We start from the raw sequence: 11,154 nt of genomic DNA, 5'->3' as shown, positions 1-11,154 counted from the left end.
CCCACTACAATTATTGGACCCGATATATTTTTGTTTCCCTTCAATATCTGACCCAGCTATTTCTGCTAGTATTGACCTGGTACTAATACTTGACCTTTGACCTATATCTGATCCTTTTTAAACAGGCACTCACCAAGGCACATTCTCATCTAGTTTATGAGGTCAATGTATTTCTATTGTTAACAGAATATACTGTGTTTGAAAGTGTATTTGTATTTGACAACTGGATAGTGAGCACAGCAGGACGTCATTGGGCTGGAATTGCTTGGCTTCTGGGAAGGGCTGCAGCTCATTTTCTGAAGATGCCATGGCTGAAATCAACAGAAGTGTGAGTTCTTTGTGTGTGATGTGTTGTTTGCAGCACCCAAAAAATATTTTTTCAAGAGAGACGAGTGATTTATAGTACTTTTTTTTTGGTCCAGTTGGCCAAGAGCAAAGCTCACACATACCTTCCCCTTGTCTCTTACACTTTAGCAGTTTCGCTCCAGTAGAAACACAAACACATTCTCTTGTAGTACTTTCTTTCTCCTTTCAGTTACACGCACCCATTCTACCACATGAAATGATGCACCAACACAATATGTTTGGGGTGATTTAGTACGTTAGACAATGATACTGAAACAGGTCACATGTTTTATCTCCTCCTATATTTAGTACTGAATTCACTGTCTCAAATGACTCCGCCTCCATTTAGACGAACTGTATAAAGAGTTTAAAGGTGCAGTGGGGGGAAGTATTTGAGTGTCGCACCATGTTCCATTGGTGCATCACAGATACGATTCACCTGCTGTTCAAAACCCTTCAGTAATGACATTACTGGGTGAGGTAGGTTTGGCAGCACTGCATATCTCTGATTGGCTCAAGAGACATTGTTTAAACTACTCCAAAACACACAATGAGAAAATGTTGGATGTTAGTTGTGCAGCGTTTGATTAAAACACTCATCTGTGGCTGTGAAAAACCTGGAAATGTTCCTATGCGTGTGCAATGGGTGGTTCTACTGAGAACTCATATCTGAGTTTTATTATCCAGGCATTTCTTAAATTATTTAACCATTGGTGCTTGTAAAAATGACATTTCAAAGACTGTTAAAGCAGGTTATTATACCTTTAATTAAATTATTCTATGTATGGTCTGTGCTTAGCATTTATCCTATGCTCTTTTTGATGTTTAATTATTTAATATCTTAAGATAAAATGTATATATGTAAATATAACACTAGATGGCACTAACATTAGGCTTGTGGGATGAATGAGAGTTGCTTATATAAGGGTTTAATCTTTTATCCATAATCCTTCAAACAATAATTAATTTAAATGATTGTGTCATTTAGTATGATGCAAGAAGAGGCCACAACAGAAAAAAATATATATATATTCTGCAGTTTTCAGACTTTTCACTACGTTGTGATGCACATTTCATGGAGCTGACATTTTACAATAAAGGGCAATAGGAACAGACACTTCGTACTGAAGCAAAAAATTGTTGGCTGCTCAGTGACTTTTTTGGAAGCGACTAGGCATGTGATCTCCTACTAGATGGTGTGTCTTTGGCAAGTATTTCTGAACAGACAATGCACCTTTGTCTCTAAAGAAAGGATGCTGTGTAGTGGATGTAATTATTACTGCAGGGGAAATGCTCTTTTCTGCATTAGTTTCTATGTAAATGTTAGCACTTCGTATTCACATATGATTGCACGCCACTGCAAACTCAATTATACTCAGTTATACAAAGATTTTGGTTTTGTCTGGAACTGTGCTCAGAACTCCTAGTTCCAGCAATCTTATCTTGTAAATAGTACATGATATTATTGTAAACTTGTGATTGGAACCAGCTCTTCATTGCCTCCTTATCTAAATGCTTGGCAGATGTTATGACCAGCATGCAGAATGATAGTGTGTGTGTGTGACAGAAAGCGAGAGAGAAGATTTCAGATGGCCTTGGTCAGTTGTATCCTCATGTGTGTATGTGCTGGGAATCTCGTGTCCAGGATGTTTTGGGCCCAGAAAAAGCTGCGGGTGAATGGCAGGGTGGGCGTCCTTCAGGGACTACACTGACCTCGTTGATGACCTGTGCAGGATGCGGCCATTTTGGGGTTACGGGGTGGGGGGTGGGGGATCACCCATGGTGATTTTGTTCCCTCACTTTAACCACAGAACTGCACTGAACAACATTTACTGCGCTGGGGTTTAATGTAAATGTACTGTAGCTCTCTAAAACTTAATGACCTTTCAGCTCTGGCCCCCCATTAGGGCTAATGATTTTTCCACATTTTTGCTGTTGTTTTGTGACTGGAATGGACTGATTTGTATCACAGAGCAGTTACAGGAGAGAAGATAAGTGTGTGTGTTTTGTAATCTCTCTGAGATGGCTATCTTACCTCAGTAAGAGAGTTTGAAAGCGCTGGCAGCTAGGTTTGTGATCAGCAGAGGGGTGCAGTGTGGGAAAAAAAACACATTGTTTTGTTTTGAATAATGGGGGATGCACAGAGGAAATGGGGAGTTCACATACGGAATTACTCCCCTGCTTCTCTCTCTCTCTGTCTCTCTCACACACTCTTTCTCTCTCTCACTTGCTCCCATAATGCTTTTGGAGTAATGGCCTTCCCAGACCTTCCCTAAGCATGCTGTGTCTACTGTTAGTGACCTCTCTTACCATATTACCAGCTGTGGCGCTGGCTCTGGGCTTTGTCTTTCCACGGGGAATACCCCTCTCTTCACCTCCCACCCCCTGCTTGCTTTGCTGCCGCCCATCAGGCTTCCTCCTCCTATAACAACCCTTCCATAAACACCAAGCTCCGCCCACTTTAACCTCAATGCAGTGAAGCTTGCCTTATCATATGATGTGCTCCCCCCCCCCTTCATCAAACAGCATGTACCATATGCGGCCATACATTTAAAGGCAGGGAGAATGGCATTTGTGGTCCCACTGTTGATTTAACACACATCCTTGTTTTGCAAACCCTGTTTAGTATAATGCTTTCATTCATGGCTGTCACACCTTCCGAGCAGCTCTGTGGAGAGATCCTGTCAGCAGAGTGCGTTTTTAGCATTCCCCTGTTTTTATAAGGGCAAAGGAAACCTGGCAAGATCAGCAGGGCAGAAGGGGGAATGGAAACTAAGAAAAAAAAACGTACACCGTGTAGCTCTGCTTTTTCTGCTGCCGGCACACTGCTGTGTGTGAGAGAGTCATGGCTGTGATCTCAAGGTCACCTCTTCCTGCCTTTATGCCTGTCCAACTGAATGCAGCGTGCTGAATAAATCTTTCCACAGTGCAAACAATGATTCAGAAATCCATAGTCCTCTAAGTAAAGTTCGTTAAATAAGGGGCGAGTTATTATTTTTCTCTGTGTGTGTTTGTACACTCCACTGGGATTATGGGTCGTGTTTGAACACGCGGGCACTGCGTGACTGTCTCAGGACGTAATCTCCTTTTAAAGTCCAATAGTGGAATTTTTAGAGACCTCTCCCTTTTCCTCTTATTTGATTATTTCAGTGGACAGAAGCACTCCTCCTGTTCTGATATTTCCTCAATAAAATTCAAATTTTAGAAGAATGGCTTTGTTCACTGACAACAACCTTCTAAATCCTTACATTCAAAATGAACAACAACTATTATTAACACTTTACCCAGGTATTAAATCATTTTGGCAAAAAGGTACATAGATATATTTTTTCAATGTACAACATGCAACGAAATTTGTCTTCCACGTTTTACCCATTCATACACACATAAAACACACACTAGTGCATCCAGCTTTCCTGTCAGTCACGGCCTGCTTCTCTCACTATTAGGCCAAGGCTACTCACAGTCTGTATCACCATAACAAGAAAGAATAGTACAGCATAAGAATAATGAATGGTTTCAGCAGTTAAGTGCAAATTGGACATAGCCTGTACTCTCTGAGATTTCCTCTGCGCCTGATCGCTTTAATGCCCAGTGTCAGCAGTCCATTCGTCTGTAAGCCTAATGAAGTACAGACTGCTTGGCCAACCTTCCCTGATCTGTCTAGGAGTCATCCTATCACCCTGAGTAGATCGCAGATGTAGCTCTCTTAACCCCCACCCAAATCTCAGCTAAGCCTGGACAAGCAGGAGCTAGGATTTAGGCCTGGACCTGAACAGAATGTAGAAAAAAACCCCACCTGGACAAGGTATGTTTTTACATGTTGAAGAAAAGCACTGCTGTGACATAAAAAAAACTCCGGGTGACTGTTTGTGAGGAGTGTGGTGTGTTCTCCCTGGGTCCACGTGGGTTTCCTCCGGGTGACTGTCTGTGAGGAGTGTGGTGTGTTCTCCCTGGGTCCACGTGGGTTTCCTCCGGGTGACTGTCTGTGAGGAGTGTGGTGTGTTCTCCCTGGGTCCACGTGGGTTTCCTCCGGGTGCTCCAGTTTCCTCCCACAGTCCAAAAACACACATTGGTAGGTGAATTGGCAACTCAAAAGTGTCCGTAGGTAGGTGTGTGTGAGTGAATGTGTGACTGTGTCCCTGTGAAGGACTGGCGCCCCCTCCAGGGTGTATTCCCATCTTGCGCCCAATGATTCCAGGTAGGCTCTGGACCCACCGCGACCCTGAACTGGATAAGGGTTACAGATAATGAATGAATGAATGTTAGTTGGAGTCAAAAATGGTGAAGGGAACTAGAACATAAGTGCTGTTCTATTAAAGGAGGAAGAGAATATTCTGAAAAGAAGCCGGAGCGTATTAAAGATGAGATTATATATGAAACTGTGACATAAGATCAGACCTTTTGTGGTTGAAGAACAGTGCACCTATCGTGACGCTGAAGGTGGCTTTATATACCAATTATTTCATGCTGCACTGTTTAAGGTGGGATGGGAAATTCAAACAAGGAACATAAATGAAGCTGCAGCAAAAAGTGGTGAAATTTAAATGAGAAATGCTACCTTCAGAATGACATTTTATTATCATTTACATTACATTTACAGCTTGGGTTTTTTTATTGTTTGCTCTGTTTTATTTTATCTGCTCTGTTCACATACAGAGGGTTAGGTTTAGAAACCAGAAGCCTAGTGATCTTGTATAATTTGCATAACCGTATGCTCATTCTTTTTTGCATAGCAAGTGGTAGGGTAGTGGTTTGGGAAGCAGCCATTTCTTGTAGTTTCATGTGTGCTGCAATAACACCTAAAATTGTTTAACAATGTATTATTTGACACAGATGTTTTTGTGGTTTAAACTGTGACTTTATGGATACTTTAACGAGAGAAAAGAGGCAGTTTAATTCATTGTGTCTAGGGCATGAAGGATAGGTGTGACTGAAAAGAGCAATGCACTGAAGGTGCTTCATTTCAACGTATACATCATTTGGACGCTAATAAAACAAATGACATCAACATGATTATTATCTTACATAAGTTAAATGAAAGACAGAACTGTGTCACATTCAGTTATGTTCAAAATGAAGAGACTTCCCTTTAAACCCAATTAATTTCCAGTAAAAATGGTATTAAGTACAAGTTATTGTTTTTCAGGGCGGCATGGTGGTGCAGCAGGTAGTGTCGCAGTCACACAGCTCCAGGGGCCTGGAGGTTGTGGGTTAGATTCCCGCTCCGGGTGACTGTCTGTGAGGAGTGTGGTGTGTTCTCCCTGTGTCTGCGTGGGTTTCCTCCGGGTGACTGTCTGTGAGGAGTATGGTGTGTTCTCCCTCTGTCTGCGTGGGTTTCCTCCAGGTGACTGTCTGTGAGGAGTGTGGTGTGTTCTCCCTCTGTCTGCGTGGGTTCCTCCGGGTGACTGTCTGTGAGGAGTGTGGTGTGTTCTCTCTGTGTCTGCGTGGGTTTGCTCCAGGTGCTCCAGTTTCCTCCCACAGTCCAAAAACACATGTTGGTGTGGATTGGCAACTCAAAAGTGTCTGTAGGTGTGAGTGAATGTGTGTGTTGCCCTGTGAAGGACTGGCGCCCCCTCCAGGGTGTATTCCCACCTTGCGCCCAATGATTCCAGGTAGGCTCTGGACCCACCGCGACCCTGAACTGGATAAGGGTTACAGATAATGAATGAATGAATGGCTATTCATTCTCAGGACACCTTTCTTAGGAGCTGTGAGGAATGACATCACTTTAATTTTTTTAGATACAAGAGGAATTGTCTGAGGAGATTAAATATAACAAAGCAAAAGAAACTTGTAGAGCAGATTGGATTCTCATCACAAGAGATTAAAAAAACTCAAAGGTATTATCTGTGAGAGACGGGAGAAATTCAAGCTCCACTTGCTTCAAATTTGAAATAATCTGTTTCTGTCCTTGTTTCAACTGTGAGAAGGCAAAAGGTCTCTGGGTCTGAAAGGATGTGTAGGTGTTACTCAGAAAAGGAAATAAATTGCTTATTTATATAGATCACTTGGCTAATGAGCACTGAAGTGAAAGCAAGTTTCACAGTAGAGAATGTAATACGGCCAATGCCTGGGCATGCTTTTACCTTCAGTGTTTTAAGCTTCTGTTTCGCTTTGGATTAACTACAAGTGTTCAGTATTTTCTCCATATGCTCCACTGTAGTTTACAAAAAATACTCAGTTTAAAAGCAGTCATTTCTTAAATGCATTTTAATCAAAGACCAGGTTTGATCTCAGAGAACAATACATTTGTAAGCTTGTCTTTGTGATAATGCAGCAATTCACAGTCAGTCCCTTTAAACAATCAGCACTGAGTGGAGTAACTTAATCACTGTCGGCTGCATATAGATAAATGTGTGTTTCGGCGACAAAGCCACTGATATCACACGTCTATCAGCAGAACTCTGCATAACAAAGAGAAGGTGATGTTAAGTCTGCTCTTTTTCACATGATCTTAATTGCACCCCTGGGGTCTAACATGCCTGTACAGGAATGTGAGCTAATGCTTTAGATTTATCATGCCACTGCAGTTCAGGTAAAAAGCACATCTTTACAGAGCACGACTGCCACAGTTTCAGCTTTAGATCAATCTGTCAGCTTTGGACATGACTCATACGCAAGCACTCAGGAGCAAAACAAACAGAGATATTACTGATAAAACCTGATTGAATTAGCTTAAACCCCTCGTAGTTTCATCAGCCGACCTTGTGGCTTCAAAGATAAGTGTGAAAGAGCTGCGGGGGCCACACCGCATTCTCCCTCTCTCTCTCTCTCTCTCTCTCTCTCTCTCTTCTCAGCCGGCCCACATGCTCTGAACCTTCCACAGCAGTTTAAAGCTGATTACCGGTCTGCGTACAATTGGCTGAAGCTGTATCAGCAGGACTGCTCTAACACACTCACACACATAAACACACACACATAACACACAGAGCTCTTCTGTGACAGTTGGCTGAAGGGAGAGGGAGGCATGTGAAGCCAGGTGTTGTGATGTCACAGGCTAGGGCGTGGCATTAAGGTAGTCTTGTTGTGTGCGGGCATTGTAAAACTGTCTCTGTGTGAAACCTCTCTTTGGATCTAAGGGCCATGGCAGCTCTGAGAGTGAGGATTTAAGCCAGCAGTTCAAGAGGTAAGAAAAACAAGAGAAAAAAACATTGAATCAGATCAAAAGATGTGTTCTACTTGTTTGGCAGGTAAATGAGAGGCAGTTAAATGTTAAACTGTTGAGTGAGTGGAGGAACAGATGTCTGTGTGTAAACTGTCATATTATTCTTTGCATGCAGAATATGTTTGGCCTAAAGGATGTCTATCCACTGGCTGTCTGTACTACACCTGAACAAGGAATCATTTTTATACCAGAATTGTGATTTAAAACTTTTTTAGCAGGTGACTGTACTGTAAAATGCAACCTGGGACCAACAGATTGTTTTAAACGTTTACCACTTGAATGTTTTACAGGTTTATTAGCAGTTTCAAAAGGATGTGTCTAATATTTTGTGTTTTTTGGGTCAAAATCCATGCCATTCATTTCAGAAGCAAGGCTTGTCAAGGTTTAGTTGTATTTTCCTGTAAATGGAAGGGAATAGGTTCATTCCACAGAGTGCATTGTTGCATTGTTGAGCTGTTCCTAAAATACCGTGGGTGTATTCCGGTAGGGAGCAGGATGGTTTTGGCACATTGTTCAGAGCTCAAAACATAAACCTACCTTTCCCCACCAGCGTGATGGGCTGGCTGCTTTACAGGAGCCCTGCACAAAGCAGCCGTTTTATAGCCTTTTAGCCCAGACATGGTTCTCAAGTCGTAACCTCAGCTAAAGCTGCAAATCGGCACCCCTCATTTACCTCAGGTCACTCTTTAAAGAACCGGCCACAGACTGCTGTTTATATCTCGTTTGAGCGATTGTCATTACCTTGTGATAATGGAATTCCACGAAGCCCCTCCATAATCGTATTTCCCGTGAAAGCTGCAGCACATACCAGCTGTAATAATGAGAAGTGGAATGCATGGAATCTGCGCGACCCTTGTGGCTCAATTCTTTCTGCCTCCCCACGATATTTGCTAATGCATCTGACCTCAGATAGCATTTTTTCCCTGCTCAATTTCACTTGCATGTATTGCCAGTTGTGTGTATTTATGTATGATTTAAGAGCACAAGTCGACTTTGCTGAGTAAGTAGGAAAAACATCAATCGGGCTCCTGTAGTCACTCCTCTGCCTCCCTCGTGCCCCCACACACTTTTAATAATGCTGTTGGAAATGGGCGTGTTGTGCTTAGCTAGACTCCAAATCTGATTCAGCTGAAGTGTATGCCTCAGTTATTGAGTAGAGGAAGTCATTTAACCTGCAAAGGTAAGGTTTTGGGGCTTTTTTTCTTGTAAGGACGAGTGGAAACATGATATTCATGTGTCATTGCAGCCTCTCATGGGTGAGCAGCAGAGCCTACCACAGCAACAGGAGAACACGCATTCGGATTTGGTTTTATAGATGTAGTGCGCGAATGTACAGTCACTTCATGTTCATAACTCTCATTGGCAGCGTCACTCAGTGAAATCTGGATCTCGTAAACTTTCTTAAACAGATTGAACTGAATCTGATTGATGTCACCATCAAGAACAGAAAGGGAAAAATCAATGACCTGCTTTAGACCTTGTCCTCTTCAACAAATAGTAGAGTTTACAGTTCGCACTAGTTACCCTTTGCTTTTTGATTCCACACACGAGTGGATTTTCCTTTGAATGTATACCTTTTAATTCCATATTAAACTTTAACTGCAAATCCAGTTCACAGTGGCTTCCTGACTCCAGCAGAGCATTCATCGTCCTTTTCCTCTCATATGAATAACACCTTTGTTGTCCTGTTCTTTGATTTGGCGACATATTTAAAGTAGATCTGTGGAGACCCCCCGTGCTCCTGCTGGTATTCTAGCGATGTGAAAAATGGGAAGGGATACCTGTGTCCTCTTTTATTTCCCCACAGTGTTCATTTACTGCAGGAATAGAACTGACCTGGGTCTAAACCTTTGCAGTGACTTTGTGCGTAGGAAATCTATATGCTCTTTAATATGATGCCCCTTTTTACGGCAGCTTCCACAGCTTTCTGGTATTCTGGCCTCTTTGTTTAAGGGCACGCAAACCATTTGCAGCTGTGCCGCATAGTTCTCACAGCACCAGGTGTTCCCCCAAACAAAGCAGGCGGTGTGCCCACAGCATCTGTTCCCATGTGTTCCTATGGCCAGAGTGGCATGCTGAGATCTTGCTGGCACAGTTTGTTAATGCCATTAACGTCTCAGACACTACTGGGGGTAATATCAGAGCTCAGATTGCATCGGTCCTTGAGTTACTCTCAGTACAGCCCATTAACTGCTCTCACGATAACTGCATTTTTCCTTATCTTAGATAAGAACATAAGAGCCCATGAGATATGTGAGCTGGCTCATTGGAAAAATAAATGTGACGGTTATTTCCAAGTTATTTGTCAAGTTGCATGTTGTGTTTGTAAGCTGTAATGCGGGTTTCTGTTTAGGTTTGTTATTTTTTTTGCTCTGAAATGAGGTGTGTCATTTATGAATGAACATGCAGTGATCAGAGCTGTGTTTCAGCTGGTTTGGGGGAGGAAGCCTCTCTCAGGTCAGGCTGAAACATGTCGGCCGATGAAAAGCACAGTGCCACTATGTGCACACAGGGCTTTGTTTGAGGCACTCTGTCACGTGTGCGCTGTGTTTACACGCTTGTCTGAATATTAGTGCCAGAGGGGTAAACACAGCCCTTGACCAAAAAACTGCTCGCTGCTAAACAGTACAGTTATTCTGAGATGTTTTTTTCAGGAGTGAACCATCCACCGTCCGCTCTCCACAGCTTCTGTTCCTTTCGTATAGAAACAAGTATCTGCTTCTCTAAGTTAATTAATGATAACTTTGAGTATGTGTTGGCATTTATTTACATTTTAGCCATTCACAGATTTATGTATTTCAACCAATGACAGGAAAGAACGCACCATAGCAACTTCTAAAAGGCCATCTGTGTGAAACGTCTGCTCAGATTGGCAGAAACTGACTTGACGTCTCTTTAGCTTTCTTTCTAGCCTCTGAAAAGCAACTTGGAATGCGGTGGCATTCATACCTGAGCAGATAAGGGAAAGGACTATTGGGGGCATTCTTGTGGGTTTGTTCTTACATTGTGTATTTTTATTCTATGGAGAACTGTCGGTCCTTTGTAGAATATTGTAGATAGACTGTTTTCATAGTTTAAAAACATACTACATGAACTCAGGTAGGTTTCAAAATCTGAGCATGAACACATTTGCCTCATTTGGTGTGTTGACCAATCCACAGTTCCAGCCTGAAGCCCAGTAGATCACCTGATATTTCTATGATTCTGTGACTGTAGTCTTCTCTTTGAAGAACGGGCAAGTTTCTTGATGCCTTTCTTGATAAAAGTTTTTCCAGCTAAGACCAGGGTAAATTTGTTTATTTCTAGCAATACTAGTGATGTCAGTAATTTTACCAATGGGTAATGTCTACGCATTATTCATTCATTATCTGTAAGCGCTTATCCAGTTCAGGGTCGCGGTGGGTCCAGAGCCTACCTGGAATCATTGGGCGCAAGGCAGGAATACACCCTGGAGGGGGCGCCAGTCCTTCACAGGGCAACACACACACACTCACACATTCACTCACACACTCACACGTATGGACACTTTTTAGTCGCCAATCCACCTACCAACGTGTGTTTTTGGACTGTGGGAGGAAACCGGAGCACCCGGAGGAAACCCACACAGACACAGGGAGAACACACCACACTCCTCACAGACA

The 11,154-nt window shown here is 42.6% G+C and overlaps 1 protein-coding gene across 5 annotated transcripts in view; it reads left to right on the top strand.

Annotated features, from left to right (window-relative positions):
• cobll1b (cordon-bleu WH2 repeat protein-like 1b) overlaps positions 1-11,154 on the top strand; it is a 39,795-nt gene that overhangs the window by 7,160 nt on the left and 21,481 nt on the right. Inside the window, exon 1 of one of the 5 annotated variants that reach the window (XM_066686932.1) lies at positions 167-328. The exons of 2 other annotated variants lie outside the window; for them this stretch is intronic. In XM_066686932.1, the coding sequence (XP_066543029.1) occupies positions 303-328 (26 nt within the window). In that variant the 5' untranslated portion in view covers positions 167-302. Of the gene's footprint in view, positions 1-166; positions 329-747; positions 826-7,326; positions 7,475-11,154 lie in introns of those variants that run through there. 2 more of the 5 variants (XM_066686934.1, XM_066686933.1) reach the window with 2 other exon arrangements.

Source organism: Hoplias malabaricus, chromosome 12, assembly GCF_029633855.1.
Source record: "Hoplias malabaricus isolate fHopMal1 chromosome 12, fHopMal1.hap1, whole genome shotgun sequence".
In the NCBI taxonomy this organism is placed as follows: domain Eukaryota; kingdom Metazoa; phylum Chordata; class Actinopteri; order Characiformes; family Erythrinidae; genus Hoplias; species Hoplias malabaricus.
This window is presented reverse-complemented; position numbering and strand designations above follow the sequence as displayed.